General features: G+C 56.3%; 1 protein-coding gene across 6 annotated transcripts in view; it reads left to right on the top strand.

Moving 5' to 3' along the window:
• Positions 1–4,003: 4,003 nt before the first annotated feature.
• Positions 4,004–19,583, top strand: part of SPEG (striated muscle enriched protein kinase) — a 59,009-nt gene continuing 43,429 nt past the window's right edge. Inside the window, exons 1-6 of one of the 6 annotated variants that reach the window (XM_030916956.1) lie at positions 11,054–11,170; positions 12,166–12,208; positions 13,070–13,099; positions 13,701–13,790; positions 13,873–14,209; positions 17,032–18,329. In XM_030916956.1, coding sequence (XP_030772816.1) covers positions 11,138–11,170; positions 12,166–12,208; positions 13,070–13,099; positions 13,701–13,790; positions 13,873–14,209; positions 17,032–18,329 — 1,831 coding nt within the window. In that variant the 5' untranslated portion in view covers positions 11,054–11,137. Of the gene's footprint in view, positions 4,531–11,053; positions 11,171–12,165; positions 12,209–13,064; positions 13,100–13,700; positions 13,791–13,872; positions 14,210–17,031; positions 18,330–19,583 lie in introns of those variants that run through there. The other 5 variants (XM_030916957.1, XM_030916958.1, XM_030916955.1 and 2 more) reach the window with 5 other exon arrangements.

Below are 19,583 nucleotides of genomic sequence, written 5' to 3'. Positions count from 1 at the left end.
CTCCTTGTAACAGTCTTTATAGGTCCTTTCCTTTCCTTTCCCCTCCCTTCCCTTCCCTTCCTTTCTCTCTCTCTCTCTCTCTCTCTCTTTCTCTCTCTCTCTCTCTCTCTCTCTCTTTCTTTCTATCTTTCTTTCTTTCTTATTGAGACGGAGTCTCACTCTGTTGCCCAGGTTGGAGTGCAGTGGTGCCATCTCGGCTCACTGCAACCTCTGCCACCCAGGTTCAGGCAATTCTCCTGCTTCAGCCTCCCGAGTAGCTGGGATTACAGGCGTGTGCCACCAGGCCTGGCTAATTTTTGTTTTTTGTTTTTTTTTTTTTTTTGAGATGGAGTCTCGCTGTGTCACCCAGGCTGGAGTGCAGTGGCCAGATCTCAGCTCACTGCAAGCTCTGCCTCCCGGGTTCACGCCATTCTCCTGCCTCAGCCTCCCGAGTAGCTGGGACTACAGGCGCCGCCACCTCGCCCGGCTAGTTTTTTGTATTTTTAGTAGAGACGGGGTTTCACCATGTTAGCCAGGATGGTCTCAATCTCCTGACCTTGTGATCCACCCGTCTCGGCCTCCCAAAGTGCTGGGATTACAGGCTTGAGCCACCGCGCCCGGCCAATTTTTGTATTTTTAGTAGAGATGAGGTTTCACCAAGTTGCCCAGGCTGGTCTCGAACTCCTGACCTCATGTGATCTGCCTGCCTCGGCCTCCCAAAGTGCTGGGATTACAGGCGTGAGCCACCATACCCAGCCTATTTCTTTGTATTTGTTGTTCGTCTCTCTTCTCAAATAAAAGCACGGGAGCAGAAATCTTCGTCTGTTCACTGCTATATTCCTAGTCCCTAGCACAGTGCCAATACATATTACGAACTTAAATATTTGTGGATGAATAAATTTAAAAAGTTATGGACAAATAAATAATTAAAACCCTGAGTTGTGCTACCTCCGTTCTATAGATGAGGAAACTGAGGCTTAGAGATGCTAGGTAACTTGCTTGAGATCCCATGGTTCATTTATTGTTTTTGTTTGTTTGTTTGTCTGTTTGTTTGTTTTGAGACAGAGTCTCGCTCTGTGACCCAGGCTGAAGTGCAGTGGTGTGATCTTGGTTCACTGCAATCTCCGCCTCCCGGTTTCAAGCAATTCTCTGCCTCAGCCTCCTGAGTAGCTGGGACTACAGGCATGAGCCACTACACCTAGCTAATTTTTTGCATTTTTAGTAGAGGCGGGGTTTCACCGTGTTAGCCAGGATGATCTTGATCTCCTGACCTCGTGATCCACCTGCCTCGGCCTCCCAAAGAGCTAGGATTACAAGCGTGAGCCACCGCTCCCAGCCCACGTGGTTCATTTATTCAACCAACTAACCAGCCAACATTTACAGTGCATTCCACACACATTTAGAGGCAGAGTGTTGGGTGGCTTTGGGTTATTTGTTTTTCAAAATAGTCTCTATTCCTTTTCTCTTGATGTACCATCTCTTTGCAATGACTTCCCCCATATTTTCACCTTCTAGATAGAATTCAATTTACACTTTAGAATTCGATTCATCATCAGTGGTTGCCAGGGGTTGGTGGAGGGGATCTATGGTGGAGTCTGTGATTCCAAAGGGGATACATGAGCTAATATTTGGGGTGATGGAATTGCTCTGTATGGTCCTAGAGTGGCAGATACATGATTCTATGCATTTATCAAAGCCCAGAGAACTGCACTTCACAGAAAAATAAGCTTTAGGCCAGGCGTGGTGGCTCACACCTGTAATCCCAGTACTTTGGGAGGCTGAGGCAGGTGGATCACCTGAGGTCGGGAGTTTCAGACCAGCCTGACCAAAATGGAGAAACCTCATCTCTACTAAAAATACAAAATTAGCCAGGTGTGATGGCGCATGCCTGTAATCCCAGCTACTCGGGAAACTGAGGCAGCAAAATTGCTTGAACCCAGGAGGCGGAGGTTGCAGTGAGCTGAGATCGCACCATTGCATGCCAGCCTGGGAAACAAGAGTGAAACTCTGTCTCAAAAAAAAAAAAAAAAAAAAAAAAAAAGCTTTAATATATGCAAACTACAAAAAAAATTATTCCTCAAGGTTCTTAATCTCTATGGATGTAATTCAGTGTTTAAATGGTTCCTCCTATACCTTTTACACACTCTCTCACGCTCTCTCTTTCTCTTTGACTTCAGTATCCCAGAATGAGGATGGGGAAGAGGAGGCAAGGGTAAGAGTAACATTCTCTGCCTCTGAATACTCATGGCTCCTCTCAGCCCTTCCTGGGCTTCATCCCTCGGGGCTAAAGGTCAGGCCTGGGTCTCCTACTTGGACTTCTTTTTACCTTGTGATAAGTGTAGATTCACATGCAATTATAAGAAATAATGCAGAGAGATCCTGCATTACCTTCACTTGGTTTCCTCCTAGGGTAACATCTTGTATGACTATAGTACAGCATCACAACCAGGAAAGGGGGGTTGGTATAATCCACCTACCTTCTGTAAGTTTTACCAGTGTTACATGCACTATTAGTGCTGTGTACAAACGCAAATGCACATTTAGCTCTATGCAATTTTATCACTTGTGTAGATCCACATGACCACCACCACTACCACTGTCAAGATACAGAACTATTCTGTTTTTGTTTGTTTTTTTTATTGTTGTTGCTTGTTTGTTTGTTTGTTTGTTTGAGACAGAGTCTCACTCTGTTGCCCAGGCTGCAGTGCAGTGGTGCCATCTAGGCTCACTGCAACCTCCACCTCCCAGGTTCAAGTGATTCTCCTGCCTCAGCCTCCTGAGTGGCTGGGACTACAGGCATGAGCCACTACACCCGGCTAATTTTTTGTATTTTTAGTAGAGACAGGTTTCACCATGTTGGCCAGGCTGGTCTTGAACTCCTGAGTTCAAGTGATCCACCCACCTTGGCCTCCCAAAGTGCTGGGATTACAGGTGTGAGCCACCGTGCCTGGCCAAGATACAGAACTGTTCTATCATAAAGGTCTCATCTGGACTCTTGATGTTTCTCAACGTGCAACACTTAGACACAACAGAATCAGTTGAGTCATTTGTTATATGTGCAGATTCCTCCCAGCTCAGCTACTGAATCAGTGTGGGGCAAAGAGGCTGGGAATCTCGCTTTTACTTGAACTGGCCCTCATTTCTATGCATCCTCCACTTTGTGGCCGCCAAGAGGATCCTCCTAAGACACAGCTCCCACCGTTTTTTTTTCTGCGGCTTAAAGCTGTGTAGTGGCGCCCCCTGCTTTCAGGGTAGAGAAACCAAAGCCTTAGCAACCAAAGCCTTCTCCAGGCCCCACCTCCCTTCTTCCACTCACCCCACCCACTGCGGTTCAATCCCTCCAAACCTCGCTAATTCCCAGAACGCCTTTGTTTTCATCAGGCTCATTTTGTTCATGCCGTTCCCTCTGCCTGGAATGTCCTGCCCACTCTTTTCTGCCTATTGCAACCCTATTCCACCACCCATTCTTACAGATGAGGACTTGGAGGTTGAGAGAGGTTTGGTGTCACCCAGCAAGTAAGGGCAGGGCGCCCTGGGGGCCCCAATCCACCTGACTCCCAGGCTCCTGGTCTTACTGTTCGCCAGCTGTAATGGAGGCGCTGGGGGAAGCCATGGTCACTTTTCGGAGCTGTCTGCTCACTTCTGCTTGGGCCTGCCTCCCAATCCACCTCTCAGGCATCTCACCAGGACCGTTCCTCTTCCTCCTCTCCCAGCCGAGTCTGGCAGGGATGAGGGGTCTGAGAGGAGGGAGGAAGGGAAGTGGGATTAAGCCCAGAGATAACCTGACTCCCTGCAGTGGGTCATGGGGGGCCAGGCACACTACAGAGGAGAGAGCCTGGAACAAATACCCAGGGACTTCCTTAAGCCGGGCCGGCAATGGGGGCTCCTGGAGGGAGAGAAGGAGCCCAGTGAAGTCAAGTCCCTCCTCTGCTGCCCCCTCCCTCCACGGCTCCCTCGCAACCCGAGCCGGGGGGCCTAAAAATAGCCCCCAGGCGCAATCGCCGGCCGCCCCGGTGACCTTCTGGGTAGCACAGGCCGAAGGCGGGCGGGCAGCAGGAAGACAGGCCGCCGGCCCCCCAGGAATCGTCTCCTAGGGCACCGTCCCGCGGGTGCCCCCGTGGCCGCCCAGTTCCGGCGTCCCCCCAGCCCAGCTCTCGGTGGTCATGCAGAAAGCCCGGGGCACGCGAGGGGAGGACGCGGGCACGAGGGCACCCCCCAGTCCCGGGGTGCCCCCGAAGAGGGCCAAGGTGGGGGCCGGCGGCGGGGCTCCCGCGGCCGTGGCCGAGGCGCCGGTCTTCCTGCGGCCCCTGAAGAACTCGGCGGTGTGCGCTGGCAGCGACGTGCGGCTGCGGGTGGTGGTGAGCGGGACGCCCCAACCCAGCCTCCACTGGTTCCGGGATGGGCAACTCCTGCCTGCACCGGCCCCCGAGCCCAGCTGCCTGTGGCTGCGGCGCTGCGGGGCGCAGGACGCCGGCGTGTACAGCTGCACGGCCCAGAACGAGCGGGGCCGGGCCTCCTGCGAGGCGGTGCTCACAGTGCTGGAGGTCGGAGGTAATGGGCAGGTGGGGTCCGCGCCGGGCAGGGGCGGGGTGCTCAGAGGTAGAGAAGGGCTGCCCAGGCCACGTGGGTAAGGTACTGGATACTGGTTCCTCCGCCTTCTTCCCAGGTGCCCTGGCTTCTTGGCTGCCCGGGCCCAGAAGTGAGATGAAGAGCCAAGTGCAGGGAATGGGGTGTCAAGGTAGAGAAGCTCCCCACAGGAAGGTCAGAGGTCAAGGGGCAGCAAGCAGTTGGTAAGCCAAGCCTGAGACCCACTCCAATCTCTCAGGTAATTCTGGGGTAGAAGTTCTCATCCTCCTGCAGAGAAAAGCCTCCTGGGGGAAAGGATGTCCTTCAGCTCCATAATTTAAACGTGAGATTGACACTCCGATCAGCTCCTTAACAAGGGAGTGCATGTCCGAAGGAGGGGGACAGCTCTTCTGGTCCAGGCTGCACTGTGGAAGGGATGGTTCAGAGCTTCCTGCAGGCCACTGCTGTGGCAGGGTTGATGTGGTCAGCTCTAGGCAGGGTGGAAGAGGCCTATGGGTGGCCACGTGTGAACAGGGTCCAGGGTCGGAGGAGGTGGATCCAGGGCCAGGGCCCCATGGGCATGAATGGAGGTGAGTGCTTGAGAATCTACATGCAGGCGTGTGCCTGCTTAGGCGCTGTGGAGGGCTCTGGATTCTGTGTGATGGTGCAAACAGGTGAGGTATGGGCATGTGGAGCTGGTATGGGAAGCTCGTGGACCATGTCTACCTGAGCTTCTAGGGTGGATGTTTCCAGAGCATGGAAGGGGCATGCTCTGGACCAGTGCTTGACCCCTGCCCATAGATTTCCAGGTGCAATGTGAAGAAAAGGCTGAGGGCCTGAGGCAGAAGGGGAGGGCAGGAGGCTGGGCCGAGAGCTCATGGTCCAGCTGGGGCTACCATGGAGGCCAGGCCAGGGCTGTTAGCCTTGGGTCCATTTTGGGGCTTCCTTTTTGATTTCCTCAGCCCTTGAGTAAGCCAAGTGGTTCTTCTCTAGCCAAAGGCAGAGCCTTTGGCAGGCAGAGCCCTGAGAAACAGAATTCTGAGAAAGTAGGCTACAGCTGGGAGAGATGGCAAGGAGCTGGGGGTTCACTCCCCTGGGCGTTTTTAAGAGGGACATGTCACTCCTCTGGGTGCTGTTGTGCAGGGGTAAATCCTTGGAGGCTGGGGAGGAGACACAGGGAGGAAAGCCCTCAGCAGCGGGTGGACAAGAAGTCTCTAGGGAACAACCGAGTCAGGAGAGGGAGCCGGGGTGGCCTCTCTCCATCAGCATCTCCTCTCCCCCAGCCCTGCTCTGCCCACCTTCCTTGAGTCTCTGTGGCCAGGCCTGGGCCAGAGAGAACCATGGCTGGCTTCTCCTGGTTGGCCTAGCACCTGGACAGGTACAGGCTTCCTGAGCCTGGGATCAGGGGATGGGGTGCATTCTAGCAGACTTCGGGCTGGGGAAGGCGTGGACTCCTTGGGGATCTCAGCTCTGGTGCCCCCAGGGGCAAAGGGGACTGAAAATAGAACATAGATCAAAGGGTAAGATAGATGAGTTGATGACAATATGACTGGGGGAGACATTAGCGAAGGGAAAGAAAGAGCTGAGAAGGAGAGTAACAGTTATAATGTTATTTAAGGTTGGAAAGGACCACAGAGAACTGCAGCTCCAAACACATCCTTTCACAGGCAAGGACACTGTGGGCCAAAAATCAGGGAGCTCTGCCTAAGACGTACTAGTCTAGTTAGAGACATAGCTAGTTATGGCCATCCCAGAGCTAAGAACCCAGTCCTCCTGGTTTTGGCTCTGGGGGCTTTGTATTCCTCAAGAAGTTCTGGAGAGAGAGGAGAGAGTGAGAAAGGGAGGGAGAGTGCTGGGAAAGTAGCTGCCATATGATTGGCCCAGGCCTGGCATTTCTCAAGATGGGTGCCTCCTAGCCTGACTTGGGTCCCTCAAAGTGGGAAGCGGTGATGAGGTGTGAGAGCCCCCAGCAGGGCTGTTTGCTCAGCCCGTCTGCAGTCTTGGTGGTGTGGTCAGCAGAGCTGAGCCTGGCTGGACATACCTAGACAGAGGCCAGGCAGACAGTGTGCAGGCTGGGCTGCTCTGGTGGAACAGCAGGCTTGAGAGGCTTGGGGTGAGAAAAGGGCCCTGGGTGCTGTGGGGCCGGATCAGGGGCCCTTTGACATTCATATGAGAATAGGAAGAGGATTGGACTGCAGCAAATAACCTTTGAGAACATGTCCTGATTGTGCAGATAGAAAGTAGCAGAACAGGTGGAGGCCTCAGTCTGTCCCATTGCAAAGAACCATGTGTATAACTATTACACCTATCCCATATGCTTTGGAGGAGGGAGGGGCTTTGCTCTGGTGATGCTGGGGACTGACTGGGTGAATCTGGCTTCCTATCCCTTCTGTTGCCCACCTCTACCAGTCCCTGCCCAGTGGTAGCTCCTGCTCCAGGGCAGCCGGGCAAGCAGCTCAGCATTGCTCAGACTTACTCATGGAAAACTTTCTTGGTTGGAAACAACAGCAGGAGGACTTCAGGGTACTCGAGGAAGCCAAGCAAGGACCTGGCTGCAGAGGGAAGGACACGCTTTCCTGGCTGGGATTGCTGGCTCAATAAGACAGAGTGATGCTAGGTTCCTGGCACTCCTGAAGCCGGATATGTTAGCTCAAGGATGGAAGGATTTGGGCATGGCTCTGGGAGGTTGGGGTCATGAGAAGGCGAGTGGGCTACAGCCTGGAGAGTTTGGAGGATGGGAAACTGGGGGTGGTGGTGCTGATATTTGGGGGATGTAGAAATGAGGAAAGAATAGGAAACAAAGGGGGTGAAGATGGCAGAAATGCAGGATACTTGTAGAATCCTTAACATGCGTAAGTACCCTGTCTCATTTAATTATTTAACCTTCCAAACCCTAGGTTACTGTTATGACCATTATTCATATAGAGAAACTGGTGTTCAAAGAGGAAATTTACCCAAGTTCCCATGGCTAGTGAGGTGTCAGAGCCAGGTCTGAAAGTCAGGTATTTGAGTCTGGGTCCATACTGCCTGTCCATAGAAAGAGAAGTGTGGGAAAACTGTCAAGGATTTGTCATCGTCACCATCTTTCTCTGTCAATATCCCCAAATTAATCTCTGGCCTAATCTCCAAGATAGGCAGGCATTCTTCTTTTTCAAAATATCAGGCTCCCACCTGCACAAGTGCTACCCTCAAAGCTGTGGGTGTGCATGTGTGGCTGAAGGGCAGACCTGAAGTAAAGGGCAGAGGGGAAGCAGGAGAAGGCACATTTGAGAGAAGAGGTAAACTGATGATGCTCACAGGGTGTGTTAATTGGAGCTTCATAGCCAGGGTCTGGAAGATTCTGGTGTTAATCAGAAGGGCCAGAGATCAATACATGGCAATGAACCATCCTGGGGACTTGAAGGCTTGGAGGGGAGAGCTTACAGATAGGGAGAGAGGGCCAGTTTAAGCAAGGAAAGGGTGGAGGAATGTACCAGAACCTGTGTTGAGGAATATTCTGCAGTTATTCTTTTTCACCTGGAAATTAGAATGTCTGGCTAGAGAAGCCAGGTGGAAAGTAGTATGGAGCTGGGAATGGGTATGGGGAGTGTCAACATCCACGTAGACCAAGTGCCGACCAGCGAGTGGAGGAGAGGCCAGAGTGGGAGCAGAGAGGAGCTCTGGGACCCTCTCCGGGAGAATCCTGAGTGGAACGAGAGATGGTCACTCCTCTGGCTGAAGACCTCTTGGGAAAGAGTCTGGGTTAGGACAGAGAAGAGGGAAGGCTGGATGAATGGAAGCGGTTGCAGGAAGATTTACTGTCCCCATTCCCATCACTGCTTACCCTCTCCACCTGCAGCTCTGCCACCCCCTCCCATATTTATTGAGTGCCTACTATGTGCTTTCCATACACGAGTCAGGGGGTTGAGGGATACCAAAATGTATGTCCTCCAGGGGATAACTTTCTAGTGAGGGGAGACAGACAATAAGCAATAAACATAGTAAATAGGTAAATTACATAGTATGTCAGAAATACAGAGCAGGGTGGTAAATGAGGGGAGAAGGGAGAAACTGAACTGAGTCAGGAAAGGAGACAAAAGGGAGATGGGGTGGGAGCTTGTGGCATAGGATGAAGATTTGAATTTTCTCTGGTTAGAGGGAAATGCTGGCAGTGCAGAAATTGGAAGTCTGGGTTTGGGTGAGTGGCAGGGAGACACAGCTGCCCAGCTATGGGAGAAAAATGGGGCAACCTGGGACCAGCTGGGGAGGCCCACCCATAGAATACGTTCCAGGCCAGCCCTTCAGAGTGAGCAGTGCCGACCCAGAGCAGGAACACAGAATCCTGCCCGCCCCTCCTGGGCCCAGCTGTCCCGTCACTCACCCCCGCTGCCCATTGGTTATTTTTGCCACGGAATGTGCCAGCCCCTCGGATTCTCCTGGGGAACAGGGGCTCAAGTTACCCCCTCTCCTCTCTCAGCTCCCCATTTATGAGTGGGTGTGTTTAGGGGTGTACAGGGAAAGTGCCCATGGGTGTCCAGGGTCCTTTGGCTGGAACGAGGTGGACACACATATATGCCCTCTCAGCACATGTCCCTGTGCATGTGTCTGTACTTGTAATTTGCTTTGATGCTCTAGGAAACAAGAACACCTGTATGCACCCAGGATGCACAAAACATGACCTAAACTTTAGAATAAAAAAGCAGCCAGGTACAGTGGCTCATGCCTATCATATCAGCATTTTGGGAGGCCGAGGCTGGAGAATAACTTGAGCCCAGGCGTTCGAGACCAGCTTGTGTAACATAATGAGACTTCATCTCTACTTAATATTTTTTAAAAATTAGCTGGGCATGATGGCATGCAGCTGTAGTCTCAGGTACTCAGGAGGCTGAGGTGGAGGGAATCTCTTGAGCCCAGGAGATCAAGGTTGCAGTGAGCCATGACGGCACCGCTGCACTCTAGCTTGGACAACAGAGTGAGACCTAGTCTCTAAAATAGTAAAGAAATCTAAAATAAAATAAAGGGCCCACAAACTCAAATAATTGCAGGGGTCAAGGAGAAACTGATAATGAGGGAGGTGTGCTGAGCTCAGACATGATTGCCCCAGCCCAAACATTGTGCAGGCTGAATAAAACTCATCAGTCTGTCCCTATATTTTATTTATTTATTTATTTATTTTGAAGCAGAGTCTTGCTCTGTCACCCAGGTTGGAGTGCAGTGGTGCGATCTCTACTCACTACAACTTCCACCTCCTGGGCATAAGTGATTCTCATGCATCTGCCTATGTTGGAATCCTGGCTCCCTCAATTTATTGAATGTGACCTTGGGCAAGTAACCGCTCTGTGTCTCAGTCTTCCTCTTTTCATGAGGATTAACTGAGCTCATTCACATAGAGTGCTTAGCACAATGCCTGGTACATACCAAACATGCAATAACTGTTAATAGTTACTCAGTAGTCACAACTCAGAAACCAGTATTGGCACTCCCTGTGCTCACTGGGATGGTAATTCCCATCTCCAGGACACATGGAATCCCAGCACCTGTATGGCTTTGTCTAAGTGATAGGACTTCTCTGAGACTCAGTCACTTGTCCGTTAAATGGGTATAGGATTATTCATAAGGGTTTCAAGCTCATGGGGTTTTTGTAAACGAGGTAACATTTGTAAAGTGCCTGGCACTTAGTAACTGCTGAAGAAACATAGCTATAATGGTCACAGGGAGGATAGAATTTTGTGTATGCCAAATGTGCATAGTGCTGAACAGGGCAGGGGTCAGGTGGAACACACAAAAAATTTGGTGAGTGTGCTTCCCTGTGAGTGAGAACACTGGCCAACTTTGTGAATAATGGGGGTACCTCTGTGCACCTTTGCTTGTGTGTATGAATGTATGGGGGTAGGGGGCCGCGCATGGGACAGTCGAGAGGTAAGATAAAGCCCTCTCTGGCTTTCTTGAGAAGCCTGAGGGTTTTCACAGTCTGAGTCCATGTTAACACGCAGTCCACACCCGCCAGGACCCTTGCCCTGCGTTTGACCTAGGCGCCCCCACCCGGCGCTGTGCCCTTCAGTGAGTTCGGTTCTGCCTGGCACAGTGTGTGTGCGCGCATGTTTGTGGAATGAGCAAGTAGAGATGCTGCTGACCTTCCAGAGAGGCCCCGTGGGAGGAGGTGAGGGTGGGAGGAGGCTGCGCTGGGCTGCCAGAAAGTGGCCTGAGCTAGAGGCCATTGCACCCCTTTCTGTGCCTCAGTTTCCTCATGTGCCTAGGGCTCAGGAGGCAGATACAGGGTGGGGGTCCGCGGCTCTCGGCGTCAGGAGGTGACTGGTGGTCGTGTGGGGAGGCAGGTGAGGGCCGCCCCGGGGTAAGCAGGGGGACAGGACAAGGAAGGGGCCCCAAGTGGGGTGCAGGCTGGCGAGGGAGGGGCGGACTCCAGCGCCGCCGCCGCTGCTGCCGCCGCCGTCGCCGCCTTACCCCCACCCGGCTCCCGAGGCCCCGGGCTCCTTCCGCCACCCGAGCCGGCTCCCGCCAGCTCCCCAGCTCGCCCCCGGCCCCGCCTCCGACTCCGCCCCGCCCCCGCCCGTCCCCTCCTCGCCCGGCCGCGGGCCCGGCCCCCTCCCCCGCCATGAAGAAGCTGTGGGTGAAGAAGCGTTTCCAGGTGAGGGCTCCGGGGGCGGACGGCGCCGGGAGGGGGCAGGGAGGCCTGGGCGCCCCGGAGGGAGGGCGGGTCACCGCAGCTGGGCCCGGTGGAGGGGGCGCTGGAGCCGAGCCTGCCCCACCCGAGCCCCGCTGAGGGCGGCGGGCCGGGCGCGATCTAGGGGCTCCCGGGTCTGCGTCCTGGGCGCGCAGGCCCCTCCCCGCGCTGAAGGGCAGACCCCCCTCTCCTCAATCGCCCGCAATCCCCGCGACCACCGGGGAAGACCCCCGCTGCAGCGTTCGGCGTGGGGCGCCCACTTGCTTCTTTGCCACCCCTTCTTCTCTCTCCTCTGTCCAACCTCAACCCCGGGCCCCGTCCCCCCGCCCGGCTTGCCCCAGCCCCCCACTCTGGAGCCTTCCATCTTCCGGAGCTCCTGAATGCAACGCACAGGGATCCGCGCTGAGCTCAACACATTCCCCAAGCCCTGCCCTGTCCTCCGCGCACCTGGGCCTCCTGCATTCGTGAGGCTCTGGCCCTCTGCCCCCATCATCCCTCCCCCACACCTACCCAGGTATTTGTCCTCCCCCAGCAGGAATCTGTGCCCTGGTTCCTTCATCTCCCAGTCACTCAAGCACCCTGCCCCCCCGCATCTCCATCTTCTCCTCCTCACTGAGCCTGACTACCTCGTCTTCTATCCTCTTTCCCTGGGGCTGTTGCCCTGGTCCCAGGCTGTGAGCCTCTGTCCAGTGGGATGTTCCAGCTTCCACCTGCAGCCTGCCGTTCTCTCCTTCCTCCCCCGCTCCTCCCAAGAGTCCAGCTGGGTACCCTGGAAGAAGGCAGGGGAGCCATTCCCTACCCGGGAAGCTGGTCACTCTGGGTCTCTGCCCACTTCCCCTCTCACACACACACTGGCCAGGGAATGAGTTTCTGCTTGATGTTGCAGTACTGGATGGGAGGCACAGGGACCTTAAGAACAGTCTCCCCCTCAACTACTCATTCTGGCTTTTCTCTTTCAGAAAACCGGCCATTCCCGCCGGGCCTTTGGCCGACTCACCCATGGTGCGTGGACCGTGGGCGTTCTTGCTCTAGCCCATGCCTACTCCTCCTCTTGGTCCCTGTCCCTCTGTGAGGCATCAAGGCCCTTGAAGACAGCCCATGAGATGTGGGACCCTCCCACACACCCCACACTTATCTACCACCCACCCGATCAGGCCCCCTGTGCCCTACAGCTGAGAGAGGACCCGGCAGCAGGGAGGGCGGCTCGCTAGCACACTGGGTGCCCTGTTCATGTGAGGCCTAGTGGGAAGGAGTTCATTGCCATGCTTTGGCAACCAGTACGTGGCTCCTGCTTGTCATGGCAGCCAGAGGGAAACTGAGGCACAGAACCTGATAGAATCTGGGAAAGTTGAAAATACTCCCAGGAACCTTTGCTCCTAACCTAACCACTGGGCATTTTTTAGGACAATTCAACAGTAGAAGAGAGGGACCTTGAGGAAGGTGCCCGTCACATCATGATGCAGACAGATAAGGGGTTGGTTTGCAAGGAGGGGTCAAAGCACAATGCAAATATTGTAATAGAGGGTGGGCCTGACTCCTAATGGGAGGCCCAGGTCTGCAGCTGGACTGAACACAAACAGGTGTGTGTGTGTGTGTGTGTGTGTGTGTGTGGCCAGTGGCGGCACCAGTAAGTACCAAGGATACCAAAACCACTGGGCAGCTGGAATAACCAGCCCAAGTATGGGGGTCCCCAGTGCTGGGTACATCCCAGGTATCTCCCTCCCCACCCATTGCCACAGGGCACCTCTGGAGACTGGGTACCTCACGCCCCTTCTGTCCTGACTGCCCTCCATGCCCTGCCCCACAAACGCTCTGATAACAGTCTGTCCCTGTCTCTCTCCTGCTGCTCCTATGGAAGCGAAGTTTTCCGCTCCTGCAGAAAGCAAAGTTACGGTAGGAAACTGGCTCCTGCTCTAGCCCCCAGCGTCCCCTGCTTTCCCACCCGGCCCCGGCCTCTCCTCACCCTGCCTCAGCTGCACCTGATGCCTTCCAGCTGGTTTGGGGTAGAGGACAGCCTGGCCCTGTGGTTGGTCGAGTGCCCTGGCGGTACGACTCTGAGGTGACTCCTCTTTGTTTCTGGGGTGCTTGAACCCAGACTTTAGCACCTTGGAACCTAGGACCTGATGATTTTGGGGGCTGCACAGGGGCTTAAGCTTCCACTGACAAGGGGAGGAGGGAGAAGGGAGAAGGGAGGAGGCCCTGATAATCCATTAAGATATTGGCAGACGGGGAGGGGGTGGCAGTTTGGAGGGCCCTACGGAGGTAAACGTGAGTAACCAGGGGCCCAGAGATGGAACCACGGCACTGTCATGGGAGGGGTTATCCTGAGCAGCCCAGGCTAGGCAGGGGATATGGGGAGCAAAAGAGAGGAGGTGCTGGCAGCCCTGCCAGTGATAAGATGGAGCCTGCTGTTGGCAGGGAGGCAGAAGGCAATAGGGAAGAGTTGGAGGCAGAGGGAGGAGGGCCCTGCCCACACAGACCCCTTCTTCTCCAGACTCAGAGACGGCTGAGGATGACATCAGCGATGTGCAGGGGACCCAGCGCCTGGAGCTTCGGGATGACGGGGCCTTCAGCACCCCCACGGGTGAGCTCCTGGGGTGTACAAAGAGCAAGCAGGCGGGTTTCCCACAAGGGGTGCCTCAGTCTCATGGTGCTCCTTTCTCTAGGGGGCTCTGACACCCTGGTGGGCACCTCCCTGGACACACCCCCGACCTCCGTGACAGGCACCTCGGAAGAGCAAGTGAGCTGGTGGGGCAGCGGGCAGACGGTCCTGGAGCAGGAAGCGGGCAGTGGGGGTGGCACCCGCCGCCTCCCGGGCAGCCCAAGGCAAGCACAGGCAACCGGGGCCGGGCCACGGCACCTGGGGGTGGAGCCGCTGGTGCGGGCATCTCGAGCTAATCTGGTGGGCGCAAGCTGGGGGTCAGAGGATAGCCTTTCCGTGGCCAGTGACCTGTACGGCAGCGCATTCAGCCTGTACAGAGGACGGGCGCTCTCTATCCACGTGTAAGTAACGGCCTTACCTGGGCCTGAACTGCCCCATCTCACCATGCTGTCCTGCGCTGCCCTCACTGCTCCGTTAGCCTCCACCCATCACCCTGCCCCATCCATCTCTCTGTGCACTTCTTCACCCCCTGCTGCCACTCCATCTTCCCACACTGCTCCCTCCTCCTCCTGAGCCATCACCGCCCACATCCCCCTGCTCCCACCTGTCCTGGCTCACCATGCCATCTCCATGGTCTCCTGGACCCTCTGTCCTTTCCTTGTCTCCTCCAAGATCTCCAGTTTCTCAGGGGTCCTCTTCTGCCTCACTCATTCAGGCTCCAGTTGTCCCCAGGATCCCTCCCCCCACCCGGGGGCCCCCTCCGTGCCTGCTGTCTCAGCAGCTGCTGCCTTTTCATCTCTCTGCACATTCCTGTTCCCATGTGGGCCTTTTTCTGGGAGGAACAGAACCTTTCCACACGGCAGCTCCCGGGAGAGCAGGAGAGAGCAGGGGAACAAGCCAGCAAGCAGGAGAGAGAAGAGAGTGAGGTGGCCAGGGGCAGATGGGGCAAGGGGCCTGTGAAAGCAGGAGGCCGTGGGCTGGGGGCGGCAGGGGGCTGGGAAAGGGAAGGGCTGGAAATGGGGCCAGGCTGGAGGGAGAGGGTGGGAGTGATGGTGACAGGGGTCTTGCAATTATTTCTCTCATGGGAAACCCCTAAGTCCCTGAGGGTGGGATTCAAGGTTGTCCTGGGAGGGAGTGTGAGGAGCGGAGGTGTTGGAGTGAGGCACTGGAGCCATTTTTGGAGATCTGGGGCTCGCAGATACATGAGGGAGTGCTATAGTGGAAGAGGGGAGTGGCTGATGATAGAGGTACTGGGGGCATTTGGGGAGCTGAGAGGGGCCTGGTTTGTGATGGGTATGGGTGTGGGGGCAGGCACTATCATGCAGGAGAAAGAAGGGGCCTGGTGGGGGACGCTGCTTTGAGGGTGATTAGAGTGGCAAGTGGTGGGCAGGGGAGAGGGCCAGGGCTGGGCCATGGCCCGGGGGAGGCTCCCTTGGCTTATCTTCTTGGCCTTACCCGGTGCTCCTGTGCCCTGGGCTTGCCTTTCCCTCCTGCCTTTCTTTACCAGGCCCCAGCCAGAGCCTGGAGTTGCTATGGCAACTTCGGAGGAACCCATTTCCTTAGTGATGTCTATGGTACAGAGACTGGCCTGGAGCTCAGAGCTGCCAGCAACAGGCCTCCTCTGCTGTCCTCAATTTCTCTCCAGGCCTCACCCAGTTCCCAGAGGCCCTTCCCTGGGGACTCTGCGGCCCTTCCCCCAGAGAAGACACTTCCTCCCTGCAGGTGGCTGGCTGGGGTTTCTGTCTCTCAGGGCACTCTGCATTGCCACCGTCCCCTTTAGCCCCAGTCAGAGGCGGGTCTGTCATGTGGGTGGCTGACTCAGGTAGGCTAAAATATCCTTAACTCGGGACCCCTAGAACTGCTTGTGACTGGCACCCTACTACTTGTCCTCCCTTCTGTGCCCCTGGAAACCCAGACACTTTGGAGGGAATAAGGGCTCAGGATTCTGACTGCCTGGGTTTCAATCCTAGCACCAATCATTTCCCAGCTGTGTCACATTGGTAAGGCACTTAACCTTTTTTACGCCTCAGTTTCTTCATCTGTAAATGGGGGTGATCACAGTCCTTACCTCACAGGGCTGTTGTGAGTATTAAATGATTCAATGCATTTTAAGCACTTGGTACAAGCCTGGCACTCAGGAAATATTCAATGAGCCATTTTACAGATTTTTATTAAGCTCTCTCTAATGTGTCAGATATGATAATACATCTAATTCCCCCCCCTTTTTTTTGCTAATCTTTATAATCTTTATGTGTGATGTGCCCCCTCACCCGCCCCAGCCCTGGCAAGGGTCCAGATGGGGAAAACTGAGACCCAGTTCTCTTGGGCACCAAAGCTTTGTTAAGTGAGAGAGATACTCTGGGGTAACTGGCTCCTTCCCTCCTCCTTTTCGCCCACACTCCCTATTCAGGCCCACTTAGTAGCTATTTCCGAGCTGAGTTATTTCAGAGTATACCCCTGTGGGGGGCCTTCTATGCTTCTCAGGGGGGATTTCCAAGGACTCAAGATAGCTTTCCCAGGGGAAGCGCAAGTCAAAGGCCTATCCTGGGGGCAGACTGAGCAAGGGGAGTAGGAGCCTGGGCATTCCGTCGCCACCTGCTGTGTCCCATCAGTGCTGGTGGTGGCGGCAGGTATGGGCTCAGGTCAACACAGCAGCTAGGGAATCCTAGGGATGGGACACTGCTCCCCAAAGGCTTGTGCGTGGTCCAGGAGGCTGTTGCTTGGCTTCCAGGGACCACTAGGAAGGGGTGTGCCCTGCTGATGATGGGCAGGGGTGTGGGGGCCAGCTGGGGGCTGGAATGAGTGGGCGGCTGCATTCCTGAGAGCGCCCTTCCCCACCCCACCTTCTTGTCTTCCCTCCCCACTTCATCCTTTGGGTCCTAAGTCTCATTCTTTTCTCTCCCTCATGCTCAGTTCTGTTTCCGCTGTTTCTCGGCTTCCAGGGCTGGGGAGAGGAGGCTGGCTGGCCCGAGTCCTAGGGCTGAGTCTGTACCAAGACCCAGCCATTAGCCCAATCTTTTGGTTCCAGAGCCGCCGGCCTCTCCCCAGCACCTGCTCTGGCTGTGCGCTCTTCGTGGGGGTGGGGGGTGGGGGACAGGAGGATCTGGCCCATGTCACCCCCAAGCCTGCCCAGCATGCCCACCACCCAATTCCTGTCACAAGCTAAGGGTCTAGGAGAGGAGGCCCTCTGAATCCTCTACCCCTCTCCATCTTGGTTCTGCAGCAGCGTCCCTCAGAGCGGGTTGCGCAGGGAGGAGCCCGACCTTCAGCCTCAGCTGGCCAGCGAAGCCCCACGCCGCCCTGCTCAGCCGCCTCCCTCCAAATCCGCTTTGCTCCCCCCACCGTCCCCTCGGGTCGGGAAGCGGTCCCCGCCGGGACCCCAGGCCCAGCCCGCGGCCACCCCCACGTCGCCCCACCACCGCACTCAGGAGCCTGTGCTGCCCGAGGACACCACCGCCGAAGAGAAGCGAGGGAAGAAGTCCAAGTCTTCCGGGCCCTCCCTGGCGGGCACTGCGGAATCTCGACCCCAGACGCCACTGAGCGAGGCCTCGGGCCGCCTGTCGGCGTTGGGCCGCTCGCCTAGGCTGGTACGCGCCGGCTCCCGCATCCTGGACAAGCTGCAGTTCTTCGAGGAGCGACGGCGCAGCCTGGAGCGCAGCGACTCGCCACCGGCGCCCCTGCGGCCCTGGGTGCCCCTGCGCAAGGCCCGCTCTCTGGAGCAGCCCAAGTCGGAGCGCGGAGCGCCGTGGGGCACCCCCGGGGCCTCGCAGGAAGAACTGCGGGCGCCGGGCAGCGTGGCCGAGCGGCGCCGCCTGTTCCAGCAGAAAGCGGCCTCGCTGGACGAGCGCACGCGGCAGCGCAGCCCGGCCTCCGACCTCGAGCTGCGCTTCGCCCAGGAGCTGGGCCGCATCCGCCGCTCCACGTCGCGGGAGGAGCTGGTGCGCTCCCACGAGTCCCTGCGCGCCACGCTGCAGCGCGCCCCATCCCCTCGAGAGCCCGGCGAGCCCCCGCTCTTCTCTCGACCCTCCACCCCCAAGACATCGCGGGCCGTGAGCCCCGCCGCCGCCCAGCCGCCCCCTCCGAGCAGCGCGGGGAAGCCGGGGGACGAGCCTGGGAGGCCCAGGAGCCGCGGGCCGGCAGGCAGGACAGAGCCGGGGGAAGGCCCGCAGCAGGAGGTTAGGCGTCGGGACCAATTCCCGCTGACCCGGAGCAGAGCCATCCAGGAGTGCAGGAGCCCTGTGTCGCCCCCCGCTGCCGATCCTCCCGAGGCCAGGACGAAAGCACCCCCTGGTCGGAAGCGGGAGACCCCGGCGCAGGCCGTGCGCTTCCTGCCCTGGGCCACGCCGGGCCTGGAGGGCGCTGCTGTACCCCAGACCTTGGAGAAGAACAGGGCGGGGCCCGAGGCAGAGAAGAGGCTGCGCAGAGGGCCGGAGGAGGACGGTCCCTGGGGGCCCTGGGACCGCCGAGGGGCCCGCAGCCAGGGCAAAGGTCGCCGGGCCCGGCCTACCTCCCCTGAGCTCGGTAAGGCCTCAGGGAGGGCTGACGAGGTGCCTGGATGAGGTGCCTGGACCAGGTCGGTGGGGGGCGTTTGTGGAGAGCAAGACGGCTCAGCAGGAGCGGGGGGAGGTGAGGGGGGTTCGGTCGGGGGTTTCGCCTGGGGCTGCTAGTCAGCTGCAAGGGTGGGTTTGCCAGAGAAGGCGCAGACACAGGCTCCACTTTGAGTGAAGGATTGTGAAAGTCCTTGTGCTAGGACTGCCACTGGTGAGGCGGAGCGTGAGTGTTGTGATGGAGGCTGGGTGAGGCTGTGAGCTAAGTCATTCTCAGCCCAGATGCCCAGATGCCCGCCATAGCTCCCCTGGGTCCAGTGGCCCGCTAGGCTGTTGGATCAAGAACCAGTACTGAGGGGGATGCACTGGTGGGAGCCTAAGGCTCCCTTTCATGCCCCCAATCCCTCTGTTGGGGAGAGATGGTAGATGGTCTGAAATAATTTGCAAATTCCTGTTACAGACACGCTTTATGCCAGATAACTCTACTCTGCCTCTCCCACCCAGGCACCATCCCCTGATCCATGTGTGGCCATCCAGCCTCCCCTTCTAGCCTCCTCACCCAGGCTTACACCCTGCATGGCTGAGCTGACTGTGGTCCCTACACAATGACTGCCTGTGTGTTGTCTCCCAACCTTCCCATGGGTGGTGACCAACATCACCAACAGGAGAATGACTCTGCACCCCACCCCTCATCCTGCGCATCAACTGGAGGCCCACTCCCGGAGAGAGGCGGTGGAAGGTGTCGTTGACCCACTTCCACTGCTCCTCCAGAATAGATGCCTTTACCTGCTGCTCCTGGGAGACCCTGCCAGGATCTCTTTCATTGCACTTACTACTCTGTATTTTTCTTCATCAAAATTATTTTGCATTTAAATATTACCACCTCAGAATCTTTAGAGATAATTAGGCCCCTGTCCATCATCCTCCTGGCCACCATTATTACAAACACACAACCATGTGCCAGCATTGTGTTAACTAGGCCCTTACAGATGTTACTTCATTTCAGCCTATATGTCAGTTTCAGAGTCTCATCCCCTCCATCTTACAGATAACAAAACTGAGGCTCAGAGAGGCTATCTGATTTGCCTAAGGTTTTGTAGCCGGAAAACAGCAGAATTGGGATTTTCACTGCTTTTTTGGCTATATACATCATCCTTTATCTAGCTTACGGAATGTCAGAGTTGGAGAATGCCCAGAGAGACCCATGACAGTGGAGTTTGTCATCTCT

The sequence above is a fragment of the Rhinopithecus roxellana genome, chromosome 14 (assembly GCF_007565055.1).
Source record: "Rhinopithecus roxellana isolate Shanxi Qingling chromosome 14, ASM756505v1, whole genome shotgun sequence".
Lineage (NCBI taxonomy): Eukaryota > Metazoa > Chordata > Mammalia > Primates > Cercopithecidae > Rhinopithecus > Rhinopithecus roxellana.
This window is presented reverse-complemented; position numbering and strand designations above follow the sequence as displayed.